This window comes from Vulpes vulpes, chromosome 9 (genome assembly GCF_048418805.1).
Source record: "Vulpes vulpes isolate BD-2025 chromosome 9, VulVul3, whole genome shotgun sequence".
NCBI classification, from domain to species: Eukaryota; Metazoa; Chordata; class Mammalia; order Carnivora; family Canidae; genus Vulpes; species Vulpes vulpes.
This window is the reverse complement of record NC_132788.1, coordinates 75678269-75697103: the sequence shown is the minus strand read 5'-3', so window position 1 is coordinate 75697103 and position 18835 is coordinate 75678269. Positions and strand designations below refer to the sequence as shown.

The window sequence follows — 18835 nt, the reverse complement described above, 5'->3', positions numbered from 1 at the left end:
GCTGGGCTTTTTCTATCATTTCTAACGCAGTCAACGAGAAAGAAAGTAAAAGGTATACAAAGGGGAAAACTATTTGCAAGTGAATTCTACAAAATGATGAAACCTGAATTGAAAAAGTGCAGCTCAAGTTTTGGGCCAAAGGCACTTTTGTTCTCGCTCCTAACTCATTTGCAAGCATTATTTACAGAAATCCAAGCTATCTGAAATCCCCTGAGGTATATTTTTGCTTAAATTCTATTTTGAGCACACTCTTTGTTGAGCTGAGACAATTGGCCTAATAGTTCAAGCCAAGAAAAACTCTTCTTGAACAGGGAGAAGAAAAATAAGACTTTGTTGGTTGACTACCTCCAATTCGCTTGTTACAGAGTACTTTATTAAGAAATTACAATTTCACTCATATGCGGAACTTAAGAAACAAAGTGGATAAACATAGGGGAAGGGAAAGAGAGAGAGAGAGAGAGATAGAGAGAGAAATGCAAACCATAAGAAACTCTTAATTGTAGAGAACAAACTGAGGAATGATGGAGGAAGGTGGGGGGGGGATGGGCTAGTAGGTGACGGGGATTTAGGAGGGTACTTGTGAAGAGCACTGGGTATTGTATATAAGTGATGGATCACTGGTTTCTACTCCTGAAACCAATCTTACTGTATACGCTGACTAACTAGAATTGAAATAAAAAAATTGAAGTAAAAAAGCAAAGAAATTAACCTCTCAAATTCATCAGGATAGACACTTTTATAAGTTATGGTCTGTGGCAGTCTCCCTATGGCCAAAGCAAGTTGACCTAGAGCAAAATTAAATAAAAACAAACAGAAAATGTTCTATTTCTTAGCACGATGGGTGTGAATTATATTCTGTGCAAAGTGATAGGGAGAAATGACCTCTTCAAACTTAATTCCTCCTACATATACAAACAAGTGAAAAACGTGAAATGTGGAGTTAGCAATCTTTTTTTAAAATCGCGTTTTAACAAATCGTTCTTACGTATTTCCTCCAAATGTTTACAAAGGACCACGATTACAAACAGGACAGCTGGCTGTGTCTGTAGCTTCTTAGTGAACACAGGGTCAGACACAAAAAGGCAGCAAATGTTTGAAATCAAGCCCACCAACTGTTTATGAGGAATTTTGGTGCGAACAGCCTTTTCTGGAGTAGAGATATTTTTCCTCCAAGGTTCCAGAAGAATCTTAAATGGATATATCAGCAATTCAGTTTAGAGTACTGCAATTAAAAAAACCCTTCAGGCACAGAATTTAATGTACAGAAGACAACAGAATCAAGTTGGAACAATCTAGATTAGGAGTCAAGAAACCTTTTCTTAAAAGGCCAGATATTTTTGGCTTTGTTGGTCACTCAGGCTCTGTCACTAACTCCACTCTGCCTCACAGTGCAAAAACAGCCAGAGGTAGTATGTACATGAATGAATGCAGCCGTTTTCCAATAAAACTTTATTTACAAAAACCAGTGGCAGCTGGTTTTGGCCTGTAGGCTATAGTCTGATAATCCTTGTGCATTATAAAGTAAAACAGAATTCCTCAATTCTTTTGACCAGGAACAGGTTACCAGAATTTTGGAGCATTGGTTTCTCACCTGCCTGGGGAGGGCAAAGGATTATAGATGTTGCCATAGCAGCTGGTGTAGGAAGAATGTGCCGGGGTCTCGTATTCAGATAGCCCTATAGCTATCTGGGTCCTCCAGTTCCCAGAAGCATTTGTAGAAGATACTAGAAATAAAAATGGAAAGAGACAAAATTAGTGGGACTATTCAAAATGAAGACTGTTCAGGCCATTTAGATATACATTATAATCATCTATGTGCAGAGATCAAGAGCCAATGTTTATAATCAACAGAGTTCCTATTTCAATTTAGTCATTTATTGGCCGTGTCTTTAGGCAAATAGTTTATTCTCTTTAAGTCCCGGTTTCTTCACCTGCACAGTGGGGGTAATCATGCAAATATATCCTGTATAGGGATGATACCATGATTAAATCAAGTTATATGTGAGAATGTTTAGCACTGTGCCTGGTATAGAATATGTACCCCCCAAAAATGAGAACTAATGATATTATTAATGAGACTAAAGTTAATTGAAAGGCATGCTATAAGAAATAACCTCAAAGACAAGGAGGAAAAAAATTCTTCTATATGGAGAGGATCTCTCCATCCTCGCTATGGTGGCTGGATAGATAAGGCTTTATTTGTAAAGATAAGATGACCAGTTTGAGTTTCCTGGAGGCTTTTGGAGGAAAAGCACTCCACAGGTTGATCTGTTGGGACATGACTTGTTCCTTGACCCAAGGCAATACCAGCTTTTAGCAGGATCAATGCATACTTTTCACCTTAAACAAAAGTGTGCAGGTGAAGGGGTAGGGAGAGTAATTAGGACAGAAGGACATTAGTTCTACTGAACTGGAACAAGACAAGGGTATGATCTGGAGCAAAGCCCAGTGAATGTCTCACCCCAGGGCGTTGCTTTCCTCTCTAAAACCAGTCTTGCTTCATGCCGAGGATATGCAAGGTGACCACCATGTCAAGCTGATGGTCCAACACCAGCACCGCTCATGGAGCCTCCCAGCTCTGCTCCATTTCCTGCTCCTGGCAGCCACCTTCCTCCTCTTCTTTCTCAGACCCACAAAGCCCTTGTGACCAGCGTACTACAGATGCAAAACTCATCCGTAGCCCTGGATGCTGTGAAGTTTTGACTCAAAGATGTAATCCTCTCCCTTTGAGTTTCCAAGAACGTTTCATAACTCCGAGTCAGGGGGCTATGAGGCTTGGTGGTTGTGGTCAGAGCTGGGAGAGAATTCCCACTTGAGCACTTACCAGGTTTGGGGCTTTGGGCGGGGTCATTTCAATCTAAACCAGAACTGCCTCCACGGCAAGATGGGGATAATAAAAACATACGTGACAACAGCACTCACTATATAGAACTGTTGCGTGCATTAAATGGGAGAGTGAGCATGACGCACTGAGCATGTGGTGTGGCCCAGGGTAAGCTGCCAGGAGATGGTGGCTGTCAGTACTACTAAAACTGAGTCACTGGGGTGCCTGGGTGGCTCAGTGGTTGAGCATCTGCCTTCAGCTCAGGTCGTGATCCTGGGGTCTTGGGAGCGAGTCCCACATAGGGCTCCCTGCATGGAGCCTGCTTCTCTCTCTGCCTATATCTCTGCCTCTCTCTCTGTGTCTCTCATGAATAAATAAATAAAATCTTTAAAAATAAATAAATAAAACTGAGTCACCAAGAGAGTCTTTAGATGGCTGGAAGGGACTACAAAACCTGACTACTTTGGCATATAACAGGAAACTTTCCATGATGCATGCCTGTTGTATTATATTTCTTGTAGCTATAAAATGTAGACAGGAATGAGGAAGATTCCAAAAGGGAATTTTCTTGAGGAACTCTAATTCCAACCCTTTAGTTCTTTAAAATGTAATGCTTTTTGGTCTGTGGGGCCAAATCCTACAGCTCCCAGGCAGGCTCCTACTGGGTATAAATCAGTAAGCATTAACTCCATTCTTAACTTTGCTCCAGACACTGAGCCACCCTCCAGTAATGCCATGGTTTCTGAGGTACACCTGCTGCTCTCCAGCCTCACTGTTTAAAAAGGCAGGTGCTTTGATGACCATCCATCCATATGCACCTCAGCCCTCCTTGTTTGGTTCTTTCTTTCTAATGTTCTCCCCATGTTTTTCTGAGAGATTTTTGTGCAACTGCCTGAACCTTAGGGGAAGAAAGGCATTCTCTAGATCTGAGCCATAAATAACAAGGAATAATGACAGGAGCCTTTTTGTATGGTCGGTGTGGTAATAAATGGGAAAGCCCTAGCGGAAGTCCAAAGTCCTACCCAGAGAGAAGAGACCTTAAACCCAAACAGAAATCTCCATGGAAATGCCTCTGGTCAACAAGCTTAGGAAACTTTTAAAGGCACAGTTTTCACAGACTACTGTGGAGTGATTCAGGAACCTGGTGCTATGTCTTACTAAGGGGTTATTCTGAGAGAGGGGGCAAGAACATGTGACCTCAGGTTGCCACACAGTTCAAGAACACATTCAGTTCCAAGCTCTAAAATTGCTGAATTTGTATACATTCCTCTGGCTGCTAACTAGACTGAGCTCCTCAAGGCCAGAAGCTGGTTAACACTAGCTCTTCAGCACCCAGGATATGCCTGCTTGCTTGCTGAATAAATGCAACCAGAGGCAGATACTCCTCTTTCCCTTCACTTCTCTACTTAGAGTAGGTCACACAGCTAGGGGCAGGCAGTAGGTCCTCCATGGATTTTAGTGGACTGAGGGGCAAAAGTCACTGCATGAGGCAACATCTCTAGCCAAAATTATCTTTGAAAATCCCGGAAATCAACCCTAAGGTGAAGTATATATGATTACTGAGTTGAGTCAAGGCATGCGAAGCACGTAGAACAGTGCCAGGAACAGGGCTTACTAAATACTGCCTCCTAAAAGAACTATTAGGAGCCTCCCATAGCTACCTGCACATTCAAAACAAATTGCCTTTAGATGATCAAGTTCCTGGTGGTGAACAGGGTGTATTAGGATGTTAGGATGTATAATCCTAATGTTTTCCGCTTGCCTGACGGATTTATTCTATTTATTTTTTTAATACATCAAACATCAGGGCAGCCCCGGTGGCGCAGCGGTTTAGCGCCGCCTGCAGCCCAGGGCATGATCCTGGAGTCCCAAGATCAAGTCCCATGTCAGGCTCTCTGCATGGAGCCTGCTTCTCCCTCTGCCTGTGTCTCTGCCTCTCTCTCTCTCTCTCTCTCTCTCTCTGCATCTCTATGAATAAATAAATAAAATCTTAAAAAAATTTGAAAAAAATACATCAAACATCAGTGACTCAAACACTTTTATGAAATGTGGAGAACACACAATATTTGAAAGCCCCTCACACAGGGCAGCATACAGTAGGTACTCCATGAACGTTTGTTTGATTTGAATCTACAACTTGCTCCACTGGACTCCTGTAAACTGTGTTCTTTGGAAAGCTGAAAAGAAAAAGCTGTTTTTAAGTTGGAAATTCTTACTGTGTAGGCCCTACCGAATGGCTACTAGTGTCATGACTTTGGGTACTGGTCCCATAATCCCTCAGGGGAGTGGTTGGGGGGGAAGGTGGGCTGGGGGACATGAGGTAAATTTGATCCGAGAATCAGGTGCTTTCGCAGTATTCTTACCTGAAGAGTAGGAGGATGTTCGACTGCTGGGAGAGCAGGGTACTTGCAGCCCAGCAAACCCCAGGCATCTCTGCGATCCCCTGTCTGAGTCAAAGCTAGTCTGTGGGCTGTGCCCCTGATCCTTTTGCCCAGAGGCCCGCTGGTACCAGCCACGCAGGTGCTCTGCAACTAAGGCCTTGTGGATGTTTTTGGTGATGTGCTCCGACTTGGCAGCAGCCTTCCGGGGCAGCCGGAGAGTTGCATATGGGTTATGGGGCACCCGGTCGACCTCATCTTCATGAAAGGACCTGCTATAGTCCCTTTGGCGCTCGTATCCATAGTGTGCTGAGGCCCGATAGGAAGGATTGACACTGTACTGTCCCTCAGTGTCGTTCTCATAGACGTAGCCGCCACTGTAATACAGATCACACTCTGCATAGGGCGTGTATCCAGCAATATAGTAACTAGAAGAAGGTTGCTCCTGACTCTTTGTGTAGACGCCATTCCTCATACTATCCTTTTGTGCTAGGTTGGGCATGCTTCCTGAATTTGAAGTCGAAACGTTCTGTTTCTTGGACCTTCTCCGGCCCCTGGCACGAGTGTCCAGAGTCTGGGTGGTGTAATAGGGGCCAGCAACGGGCGTCACGCAGTAATACTCTGTGCTTGATTGGCTGGTGTAGGAAGACCCGTCATCCAGGATTTCTGTACTACTGCTTCTTTGGGATTTGGAGAGGGAGAAAAATGGCTTATCATTGTCCATCTCAGACAGCAGGTGGGACTGAGACTCAAGGCTTCCACTCCGCTGGCGGCAGTGTTGGGCTGAAGATTCGGGTCTGCGGGAGGAGCAAGGCAAATTTGTAACGGAGGAAGGAAAGAAAGACCAAAATTTTACAAGTGAAGGATTTAATCACCCTTGACCTGCCATAAAACTCAAGGTATCCAAAGCTGACTGTACAAGAGAATCCATTTTTCACATAATCTATTGGTTCCCATACCGGTTTCACTGTCAGGGGCCAAACGAGAAAAGAACCAGGTTCTAACAACTGTGCAACCCATAGCCTTACTCGAGAGTAGGGAAAATACACTGATGATGCACAAGTTGCATCAAAGCTTTCAAAAAAAAAAAAAAAAGCCCAACTCATCTTTGGAGGTTCCTCTCTCCCAACAGGAGAGCAGGAGAGCAGGAGACAGACTAGGTGGAGGCAGCATCACATGCAGGAGAGCCTGGCTCTGACCCCCGATATACTCGGGTTGAGTCATGGCTCTGCCGTCCCCCAGCTATGCAAGCTTGGGTAAGACATTTAACTTCAGTCTTGCTTCCTCCTCTGTAAGGTGAGGAGGTAAAACAGGATCTGGGATCTACAGTTAGGCTCGTTGTGCAGACTGAATTATATCAGGTATAAAAAAAGAGCTAGCAAAACCCTCCCCAAACACTTCAAAATGTTGCTAGTGTCATTATCTTCGCCCTCACCACCAAATAACAAATGGTGATGTCTGGTTGGGAAAATTAAGGCACACAACCCCAAAAATCTCATATCTACCCAGCAAAGTATATTTTTAGGTATGTTTTCATTGCCAATGCAGTTGAACCATTAAGTAGAAAACACAGATTCGTAACGTAGTCCTGTTGGGTAAGGACCCTTAAAATGATTAAAACACACAACAAAGTAGAGTGAAACCTTGAAGCAAAAATCAACAGAGTTGAAGTAACTGGAAGGAAGCGTTCTTACTCCAAGTGGCTGCTGCTGTAGGCGTTGCGGGTAAGAACTGGAGTGGTGGGCATGCTCCGTCCGCCCTGGGGCCGCCGATCCAGGGTTTTGTAAGGGCTGCTGTGTGTCGACAGCATTTCCCTGTGAGGGTAAAAAGAAGAATTTAGAAGGTGATGAGCCTCCCAGCATCTCTGGCAAACTTGTCATAAGCTGATTTGAAACTTACTGGAAACCAAAGGAAAAGACATAGGAGAAAACTGGGAAGGGTGTCTTTGTGGTTAAGTATCCTCGTATGACCTACATGAGTTTTAGGGGAAACACAAGTGATCTTGCTGAATCATAAATATGAAGGAAACATTTTTTTAAAAAATTTAAAAAGAGTATACTGAATAAAAGAGATTGAAAGCAACTAGAGCAGAGTTGGTAAAGCCTTATTCTATAAAGTTTAATAGTAAATATTTTTGGCTTTGCCGGCCAGATGGCCCTATCTTGACTGCTCTACTCTATCCCTAAAGTACAAAAGCAGTGTAGACAACATGTAAGTGAATGGGGGTGGCTGTGTACCAATAAAGCTTGACTGTGGCTATGAAAGTAAAATATCACATAATTTTTCACATCGCAAAATATTATTGCTTCTGATTTCACCTCCAACTATTTAAAAACATAAAACCCATTCTTAGCTCATGGGCCATAGGAAAATAAGTTGCACAATGGATTTGGCCAGTGGGCTACTGTTTGCAGGCCTGTGAGTTCTGCAAATCACTTTGTTGGCTACCCAGCACTTACCCAGTGAGTGAGAACACAGTTTAAAGTTAATTTTTTAATTAAATGTGATTCTGATTACATTTTTACTTATTACAGAAGCATGTAAAGTCCCCTGCAGAAAATTTCGGAAGTGCAGATAAAAAAGAAAAATTTTAAAGTCTATAATCTGCAACCTCAGATACAAGCAGTCAACACTGAGTATTTTCAGATGTTTTTACTAAGCATATTTACTTATAAGCATTTATAGTTTTTAACAACAAAAGAATAAGATCTTACCCTATATTCTCTTTCAAAACTCATATTTAAAAAAACTATACCTAATGTTTTGTGTTGGTTAATACTCATCTACAATGTTATTTTAATGACAGCATAGCATTTCATTATAAGGACTTATGATTTATTTAAGCAATCCACTAGTTGAGCATTTGAGTTATTTTCATTTTGTCACTATTGTAAACAATGCTATGATGAGCATCCTGTAGTTAATTAATTCAATAGGAAAAAGTCCTCTAAGTGAAATTGTTGGATCAAAGAACAAACCCATCTTTAGCTATTAAGGAAGTAGGTATAATAATTTTTAAGATAATGATTTCCAGTTATAATTTTTCCTTCTGCTGCAATAGTTTTATTTTCCCAAATATAATAAATATACTTGTCCAGGGCTGTCCAATGATGGAAATGTGCTATATCTGTGCCAGTATTACAGCCATTAGCTCACATGTGCCCATTAGCACTTGAAATGTGGCTAACATGATTGAGGAAATGAATTTTTAATTTTATTTACATTTAACTGACCTGGCTGGCACAGCTCTAGACACTTGGATTGCTATTGTTTAAGGCAACAGTTCTAAATCCTAATCTAACAACTGAAGCTGATATGTAATAAAAGTTGTCTTTCACAAATGAGGAATATAACAAAGTGCTAGTTGTATTTTTTGTAAGTGAAGAATTATTTAATCTAAATAATCTTCCTTTATTTTCAGGCTAATTTTTACCTTTGCTGAGATGAAATATGACATATTGGTAAAAATCACAATATAGGCTTTGGAGTCTGGCTATGTAGGTTCAAATCCCGATTCTAACATTCATATGAACCTAACAGGTTATTCAAGCTTTCTGGCCCTCAGTGTACTTATCTGTAAATGGTAACGACAGGTGTAGTTATCAGACTCCTAGGATTGTGGTACAGATTAAATTTGTCAATACATATTAAAGCACTTTGAATAGCGTCTGACATATAATTAGCATTCAATAAATGTTAACTTCATTTTATTATTATGACAAGGACTGTATTTTTGATATTTACATGTCATTTTTTTCATGAAATCACGGTATTGTTTATTTGAGCATTCTGATTACACAGAGCAAACATTTGGCAATCCTATCTTGGGTCCTTTTTTTTTTTTTTTTTTTAAGTAGTATTGATCCATGCAGCCAAATTCTGAGAATCACTGGTCTGTCATCTTTTTAAGATCTGGTGTTATTGCTTGGATAACATTTACCTGAGACATTTGAGAAAAAAAGTCATATTATCTATTTTTAAAAAAGTCATATTATCTATTTTACAGATTAAAACTGAGTTGAAGTCTCATTTGAAAGATCAGAAGTCATTTCTGTCACTTGCACTGACAGAGTTGTTTTAAGAACAGTTTTCTGAGAGCATGGGTTATGAAATTGAACTTTGGGCATCATATCCAAATCCAGATTATAAATAATGCTCCTAGAACCTAACATAAATCCAACAGACTTTAAAATATAGGACACTGCTGAATGCTTTGAAAAGATCTCTTAGAAACACTTGCACTTGTCATCAACTACAAATAACAAGGGTTAGTTTCTATGCTTCGGGTTTACAAGATAACTCCTTCTGAAAGGAAAAATAGGATAATGCCAAAAAAAGTCAACCATTTTGGAGGAAAGGTGTCATGGCTGGGAGGCATCTGCCTTATTGATGATGTGACTTCTCACCTGGACTGCCTGGTATCCACAAACTGTTCATTGACGGATGACTTTCTGAAATGGATTCGTTCAATACCGAGAGATTTAGGGGGAAGAATTCTTGGAGAATGAGGTACTGAACTTGGTCGCTGCCCAGCAAGAGTGAAGGTGTCATTGGCTATAAAAAGTAAATGAATGAATGAATAAGTAGGTAGGTAAATAAATAAGTTAACAAATACTCTGCCAGCACTCCAAAAAACAAATCAAAAGAGCTGGGGAACAAAGTGCTTTACCAGAGATGATATTTTTAGAGGTATATTACTTTCAAGAAATTTATTTTTATATTTTATAGACTTAGAAAACACAAATTACTGGATACAGTTGACCCTTGAACAACACAGGTTTGAACTGTGTGGGTCCACTTATATACGAATTTTTTTTAATGAATTTTTAAAAATATAAATATAGTACACTAAATGCATTTTTTCCTCCTTATGATTTTTTTTAAAGACTTTATTTTTTTATTTGAGAGAGAGAGAGACCACATAAGGGGGGGGCATGAGAGGGGAAGAGGGAGAGATAGAAGCAGACTGTCTGCTGAGCAGGGAGCTCTGTGTGGGGCTGGATCCCAGGACCCTGGGATCACGACCTGAGCCAAAGGCAGACACTTATCTGATTGAGCCACTCAGGCACCCCTTCCTTATGATTTTCTAATAAGGAAAATTTTCTCATTTTCTTTTCTATAGCTTACTTGACAGTAAGAATACAGTGTACAATACATTTAACATGCAAATATGTATTAATTGATTAAGTTAAAGCTTCTGTCAGTAGTATGCTACTAGTTTAGTTCTGGGGGAATCAAAAGTTATACTCAGATTTGACTCTGGGGGATGTGGCCACCCCTAACTCCCACATTGTTTAAGGATGTGGGGCCTGAGCCAATTTTTTCCAGTTTAGTGGGTACCACTCTGAGCAAATAAGCTATAAATCACTCAGGTGGAATGGGTGCTACTATAGGTTTTCTAGAGTCACATTAAAAGAAAAGCCCCAGTGTGTAAAAGGCCAAAAGAAAGCTGACCTGTAAAGTTGGCATGGATCACTTTTGTTCACCTTTCAAGTTGTCAGGCCTCTTTAGGTGACCAGAGACTCATCTTGTCACTGAACATGATATAACTGATTTATGCTGAACTTGGTCTGTCAAGTTCAGAGACTTGTTATGTCTCCTGCTGACATTTGCATTTTCAAAGAGGAAAAGGTAAGCATGACCCAACTTCAGCTCAAAGGAAGAATTTTGGAATGGTGGAGTTTCATGCACCATAAAACATGGCGTGGGGTGGGGATGAGGGAGATAAAGCAGTATGGGTTAGTGGCTTCCCGGAATTTCTTAAATCATATTAGACAGACAGCTACTCTTCTGCTTAAGGACAAGGGATTACAAGGAAGTACTCTACCACTCAATATGAAATCCATTCCATCATGAAATGTGTTGAACAAACAAAGGCCATCACAACAGATAAGGTCTTCCTCTATGAAACCATTATAATGACATGTAACCCAATTTCTTCCTGAGGAAAACAAACTCCTAGCTATCCAGGGATAATCAAAGTCTACACTGTGTTTCCTGGTTTGAGATTAGACTCCAAATATGTAAGATGTCACCATTGGGAAAAGCTGAGTGAAAAACTCGTATTTATTTATGCAACTCCCTATGAATGTGTAATCACTTCAAGATAAAATGTTAAAAAAATCCTCCAGAGGGGCGCCTGGCTGGCTCAGTCAGGAGAGCATGCAACTGTTGATCTTAGGATCATGAGTTCAAGCCCCACATTGAGTGTGGACCTTACTTAAAACTAAAAAATAAATAAGTAAGTAAAAAAAAAATGCTACTAAAAAAAATTCTACAAAGCCTCACAAACCCTTACTGAGAGGCTGCTCAGTCATGTAATAGTATTCTGATTTCCTGAGGTCACGTGATTTGTATGGCGCTGTATTTGATGATGAGTTAACTTGGATGGAAGTTAATCATAATCTCCTTTCCCCAACCGTTCTCCATAAGCGTAAGTTAGTTCATTCTACTTTTCCCAAAAGAATAACACGTAGGCACTACTTAAGGTAATTGTCTTAATATTTCAGAATATATAACATTTTGAAATGAAAAAGAAGAGCTACTTACAATCATCATAGGTGGTAGTGTCAGACAAGGAGCTGCTCTCTGAGGGGATTATGTCTTCTGTGAATAAAAATACGTGCCTTTAGAATAATGGGACATTTATACACCTACAGTGAGTTTAATACAGCAATTCTCAATGGAGTGCATCTTTATTTTTATTTAGTAAGTATTAACTAATTACAGTGCATTAAGAGTTATTAATGATTGTAACAATGGAATCATTTACTAGTAAAGATATAAACAAATAAACAAATAAAATCTTTTAAAAATGGAACAGATTTCAAGGAAATTTTTGTTTTCAACTAGTTTTCAATCTAGCTTCTACATAGGATGAAAACTTTACCTTATACATTGAGGGCGCACAACCAATAAACAGGAAAGAAAAATTATGCCACTCATGTCATAAATGCTAAATGTTAAAATACACTTGAACCCTCATTTGAAAATCTACTGTTAGTTTAAGTTATTTTGTGGCCCCTCCCTAAGAAAAGGGACTTTCTTAATAGGTGAACGCTTTGTGGTGGACGAGCTTTTCAATTAGACCTGGGTTTCTCACATGGTACTACTGACGTTTTGGATTGGATAATTCTTCACTGGGGAGAGCTGTCCTTTGAATTGTAGGATCTCTAGCCTCTACCTAACAGCAGCACTGCCATGCTTAGTTTTGACAACCAAAAATGTCTGTAGATGTTGCCAAATGTTCCCTGGGGTGCAAAATTGCTCCTGGTTGAGAACCACTGAATAAGACAGACCTGGATTCATATCTTGGTTCTGTCACTTACTAGCTGTAAGATCTTGGGCAAATGACTTAACCCCTCTTAGCATCACTTGGCTCAACTACAATGGGAATAAGAGTAGTACGTAGTATGCAGTGCTAAGGTGAGCAGTAATTAAAATAATGAATGTAAAGCTCTTAGCCCAGTTCCTTGTACAGGACAAATGCTCAATAAAAATTAGCTATACTTATTGCTTTTATTACTTAGACACAGCATTCTGTTGGTTGGAAATACCCGTAATATTCCTAAGTATTACTGTTGCCCATCAAATGTTAAAAAATGTATTTAGTAATAGGAGTCATCTCAGATGTGTTGATTTACCTTGGTCAATCATTCCATACACAGGGGCAAGTCCTGGCAAGGTTATAGGCAAGTATAGCACCTTAGTGTAGGTTTCAATACCATCATGAAGGAAATCTCTCCCATCTGATCTCAAAAGTTAATCTCCATCAGAGCTGGGCAGACTATCTCTTAATTGGACACACAGTAGAGTTTGAAGGCAAGGTGCCAGTGTAGTCAGCTGTCAGGCACACTTAAAAAAAATCTACCCAATATATGCTCAACCATTGGCACCATCTGCTGCCCAAATGTCACTCATTGTAAGGGAAATCGCTCAAATCTTGCACAGTTTGGGGATGAATGGGCCACAACAAATGGTTATGAAAGTTAAGTACACTGCTAATCACCCATTCCTGCAGGTCCAGAATGTAGCCACCTCCAAGGCCAACTGGATTTCTCATTCGGAGTCAAAGCCATCCTAAATTCTCCAGCTGTAGCTGATGAACACTTGTGTGTTGATGTCTGTGCATTCACTTTCCAAAAGCCATATCTCTGCCGTATAAACCATACCGCCCTAAATCCGAGTAGACTCTAAACCTAGTCACCACATTTTATCCAATCTGACATATATAATTGTTTTATGTCTCAATAAAAAAAGAAAAAGTATTGCCAATTGTAACTGTAATACACCATCTAGTTTAAGAATTATTCAAATTTCACAGATGTTTAAATGTGAAAAAAAAAAAAAAACCAGTCTTGGAATCAAAGAAATATAATCATATTTCAACCAATGATGAAAGCTGAAAACCATGCTGATAAAGTAAGGCCAACTGGACTTGAAATCTACCTAAATGAGATTTTCAGTGTACATTTTTCCTGAATATGAAAGTCTTAGGTATATAATGTTGAGAATTTTAAAAATATAGAGAAGTATTAAAAGAAAAATAGGTTACTTGAAATTCCACAATTGTGTTTTGAAATATTTCCCAACCAGTTGTTGTATGTGGATATTTATATGATGTCAGGATTATGTTGTGGTTACAACATAATGTCCTGCTTTGTTCATTTCATATTCTATCACAAACATTTGTCCACAGCTTTAAATAGCCTCCACAAATGACAGGAATTGTGAGAGCTCTTTTCACAAATGTTAGGTAGGTCCTTAAAAAAATGTACGGTCCCTGCATTAAAAACCTTTGAGGAGTGACTGGGTAGGCCCAGCTCCCATACTACCCTGTGCTGTCAACTATGTTTCCTGTGATGATATCAAGCCAGTTAAAGGTGGATTTGTCTTATCATGAATCAATATTGCTACGAATGCTCTTTCATCCTAAAAATGAAGGCAAAGCAATAGTATAGTATAAAAATAATGAGAATGTCACTGAAAACCAAATTTACACACTAGCAAGAATGACATTCCAAATCATTTTTCCCCTAAGGAACTTACTTTTAAATCTGTTCTTTCTTTTATCTCTCACCAAATGAACTGATTTGGAAATGCTACATATCATCAAGAAAATTGACTGTGTTACTTGAAAAACCTTACTTATTACGAACCTGGTAAAATAACTGTTGCTTTCTGGCTGGGTTTCTTTCCACATCTGATTCGGTACTCATTTATCGAGTTTTCAATCTCCTGAAGCTTTTTCACTGCATCCGTGTAATCTTGCTTTCGTTTTTTCTTCACGGTTTTACAAAGGTCTGGCTCATTGGCAAGCTTCTTTGCAGCTTCAACCAGCTTTTGCTGTATTAGGAAATTGCTCTCCAGTTCTTGCAAAGCAGGATCCTGCATTTATACAATGATACTGTTTCTTGTACATTCTCAAATCAGATGCTCTTTGAGAATAAAACCTTCTTAAGTTTACTGCATAGATATCTCCAAACACTTTTCTAGAAAATAAGACCTCTCTCATCCATTTATTTAAACTTTCTCACTCATCCGACTTTTTTCCTTTTAAAGAAGGCAATGGCCTTTCATTCATGTAGTTGGTTAGGTGAAGATTATATTTTTCAAGGAGAGAGTCTTAGCCCCAAATTCACAGACACAGAAGGTTATATTCACATACAAAGCTTTAGTGACAAATACATTTGGGTTTGATTTCTCTTTCTGGTGGTTTCTGCTTCATGACCCTGGAAACACTGTTTAATTTTTTAATGCTGCAGGCTTTTTTCATTTTGCATCTCCATTTCAAATGGAGAGAGAACATCTACCTTGAAAAAATATGGCAAAGATTAAATGAGATAATATATGTGCATTGCTTAGCTCAGAACTGGGTATACTCAATAAATTTCAAAGCTCAGGGGTGCCTGTATGGCTCAATCAGTTGAGGTACGACTCTTGATTTAGGCTCAGGTCATGGTCTCAGGATTGTGGGATCAAGCCCTGTGTCTGGCTCCATGCTCAGTGGGGAGTCTGCTTGAGATTTTCTCCCTTTCCTTCTGCCCCTCCCCCCACTCCTGAGTGTGTGCTCTCTCTTTAAAGTAAATAAACAAATCTTTTAAAAAATTGTGAACCTCACTCTATTATGGATGGAAATTGCTATGGTTTTCTACAGCCAAGATGGATAAATTTGGGCAATAAACACGACTAGGGCCCTACTATGTGATGACAGGCAAATGACAAAGTACACTCTATATTAGGACTTTATTATACCTGAATGCTGCACATGTATTATATCATTTACTACTTGTGTCCCCTAGCGGGGAAAAATGAGGATTATCTTCATGGATAGGGGAACTGGGACCCGAGAAATGACCCATCAGAAAGGGCAATCTTATTTTTCAAAGCTTCTTTGTTTTACGTGGAAGTGTCTAATACTGGAGTTAATTCTTATGGTAATGTTTCTCAATTTACAAACATTTGGGATTTGTTTAATGCTCTCTATATTTGGAGGAGTAAAGTAGTGAGAAATAACTCAACTGTAATTGGGCTGTGCCTGGAAGAAAGAATTGTTTGGACTATTATAGCACTCTTAAGTGGTGAGATAGAAATGTACAACAGGACTCAAAAACCAAAGGGACAAGTCAGCCACATTCAGCTGACAGCTTTTCTGTCCTGTTAATCGAAATGCTGGTGCTCATACCTCTTCACTGGGCAGTAGGTTGTCATCCAGTTTGAATGCGGTGCCTACACGCCTTCTGACCTGAGGCGGTTTCTCACCTACGTTCAGCGGATATTCCTTTGGCATTTTGCCTGTGAGCTCCTGTAAAACAGGACAGAATCAAGAGGGGGGATAACTGACACTGGCAGAGGTTGTCAAACACAATTTGAAGAGTCCCCAAAAGCAGAAGACACTCACAGCCTCCCGCAAACAGATCTTCTTAAGCTCCTCGACTTTTTTCAGGAGTTTTTCTTGCAAGAGCTTTTCCTTCTTCTTGAGCTCCAGGATTTTCTCTCTCTTTTGCTCCTCACTAACTTCTGAGTCTTGAGAACCTAAAGGGATTGGACGGGAGGGTAGGGAAGGTTTATACAATGCATGTTTCCTTCCTTCCTTTTTAAAGGACAAAGGATTTTTAAACCAAATCTGCTATTAAATAATAATTTATTTTTCTCCTTGTTTCTGAACATAATAAAAGGAAACTGGAGAACATTTTCTCATGCTTCTGGGCATCCAACAGAGCCTGGTAATTATATATACCTTCTGTATTTTGACTCAGTCATTTTAGAAGCAATGATAAATTGCTTAATGAAGGATTTCATTTTTCTGAGCAGGAGAGAAGGTAAGATGTTTCTTGCGATGGTTATTTAGAATGTCCTTGTAGAAAGCAAGGAAGCAAGGCAAAAGGAATGCTCTGTGCCTCAGATTAAGTTGACAATAGGACTTAGATGGGAAAATTCATTTGAGTTAAGTTACATATACTTGGTGATAAAGAGATTCCAGAATTTCTATAGAGGAAGGGTTTGGGGCAGTAATCACACAGGGAGGTAAGGTTGGGGTGAGGTTTGAAGTTTGTAATCATGTTTAACTATATATTAAATAGGGAATTAGACAACTGTCTGAATCAAAAACTAAATATTGGGAGAAGAAGTTGATGGAATAGATTGGGAGAAAGTGTCTTTTCAAGTTACCCTGAGGAGTTTTACTGTCTTTGTACTGTTGTTTATACAAACTATTTATAATTTAACTTTCTTTTTACCTTTTAAAATATTGGTTTTTGTTACATGCTGCTGGTTTTGATAGGCTTATTTATTCCCAAATTAATGGGCTTAAATGTATTTAAAAGTGGTTAATGACCCCCCCAAAAGTAGGTTAGGACAAAAAAGAAGTGAAATAAAGATCACTTGTACGTTCCCAAAACGTTACCTGAAGAGATTAAACTGCCATTGCTCGCCATGATGAACTGACTTTTTGCCTCCAGTGTCACCATTTTGGAGACCCTTGGTGTTCCTGTCTCAGTCAAATCCATCGCGATATCATCTAAACTCCTGGCTGAAGGAATTTTTGCCTAAGAGGTATGACAGCGAAACAGAATTCACTCAACTACACCTATTTCAAATTAATAAAGCAATTAAGTTACTATGGAGTAAGTCAACACGGAGGACAAGTTAGAATTTTTACATGCTCAACTGACACTTCAGAAGGAAATAAAGTAAGACAAGTTTTCTATGGAAAATGTTTAAATACGCATGAATCTCTCTCATGGTATAGTTCAACTATTAACTTCAAAATGTCACCTGTGAATATGTACACATATGCCAAAAAGTTGGCATGTCTTATAACTTTTAAATCAGATTATATTATACTGCTCCCCTTTTAAGAGTAAGAAAAATTAAAACAGCAGTTGGAAAGTTTAAAAACCCAAAACTCAAAGAACAAAAACCCATGCGCTTGCATCTTTTCTGAGAAAATTTAACTTCTGAACAGAAAGCAAACGAGGAGGAGAGTCTGTTCCTATAGAAGTGCTCTTGTTACTTACTTTGCTTTGCTTCCGGTCCAAGTAAAACTGATGCTGACTAATTGCCATTACCCAGATGGACTTGATGAGAGAAGGGTTTGCATACCACGTTTGCACAAAGAGGCCACTTTGCCCAAAGGTTCTTCTTGACACAGAAATCCTGAAAGATTAAGGAAAGCTTTTGATGTATTCATCTCTAGTCCCAGCACAACACACAACATATCCAGTGAGGACTGTTATCACGAAGTATCTTCCTAATTGTTTCTCTGCTGCCACACTCTGATGCCAACAGGGGCCAAGCTTCTTATTTTCTCCTTTTTTTTTTTTTTTAAGATTTTATTTATTTACTCATGAGAGACACAGAGATGGAGGCAGAGACATAGGCAGAGGGAGAAGCAGGCTCCCTGTAGGCAGCCTGATGGAGGACTCGATCCCAGGACCTCGGGATCATGACCTGAGCCAAAGGCAGATGCTCGACCACTGAGCCACCCAGGTGCCCCTCATTTCCTCCTTTTATGAAAAAACCAGTTGCACCTGGATAATCTCTTTTTTTTTTTTTTGTTAAACTAGCATGTTCTAAAAAGGCACACACATAAAAGTGATAAGAGCTCCTCAAATTAGGGGTAGTAGTAAAAACATTTACTCAAAAACCACAGGACATGTGACCATCATAATAGATCTGGAATTAATGTGATAATATTTCAAAGAGAAAACAACCAAAAGGGCAGGATCACCACCTTCCTGAAGGTAAAAGAGCATCTCAGATCTAGGTAGACTTGTGCAGCTCTGACAGTATCAGAGGATGAACATGATAGTGTCTACAGATAATGCAAGTCTGAAGGCAGTCCAGTGTACTTCTTATGCACCAGATAAAAAGAGGGGAGCAGGTCAGAAGAAGAGAGGGTAAACGGAGAAGGAAGTGGGGGCGGGCAGGCAGACGCTGTGGGGAAGGAAGGAGAAGAGTACCAATGTTCTTTGTAGGAATTTGGCTTATCTCTTGGCCATCTTTTTGTTACAGCTGTTTCCCTCATCCCTCTGATCTCCAAACATCCATAAATGTACCTGAAAGGCAAACACTGAGGACTGATAATGAATTCCTCTGAATAGCTCGGAGAGCCTACAATCCTGACTTCAGT

General features: G+C 39.6%; 1 protein-coding gene across 6 annotated transcripts in view; it reads right to left on the bottom strand.

Moving 5' to 3' along the window:
- FRMD4B (FERM domain containing 4B) overlaps positions 1–18835 on the bottom strand; it is a 320836-nt gene that overhangs the window by 4450 nt on the left and 297551 nt on the right. For all 6 annotated transcript variants that reach the window (XM_072720486.1, XM_072720485.1, XM_072720487.1 and 3 more), the window contains 10 exons: positions 17721–17859; positions 17108–17249; positions 16103–16236; positions 15887–16006; positions 14361–14589; positions 11752–11808; positions 9609–9756; positions 6897–7016; positions 5188–5999; positions 1592–1724 (listed from right to left, as the gene is read on the bottom strand). In XM_072720486.1, coding sequence (XP_072576587.1) covers positions 1592–1724; positions 5188–5999; positions 6897–7016; positions 9609–9756; positions 11752–11808; positions 14361–14589; positions 15887–16006; positions 16103–16236; positions 17108–17249; positions 17721–17859 — 2034 coding nt within the window. The remainder of the gene's footprint in view (positions 1–1591; positions 1725–5187; positions 6000–6896; positions 7017–9608; positions 9757–11751; positions 11809–14360; positions 14590–15886; positions 16007–16102; positions 16237–17107; positions 17250–17720; positions 17860–18835) is intronic.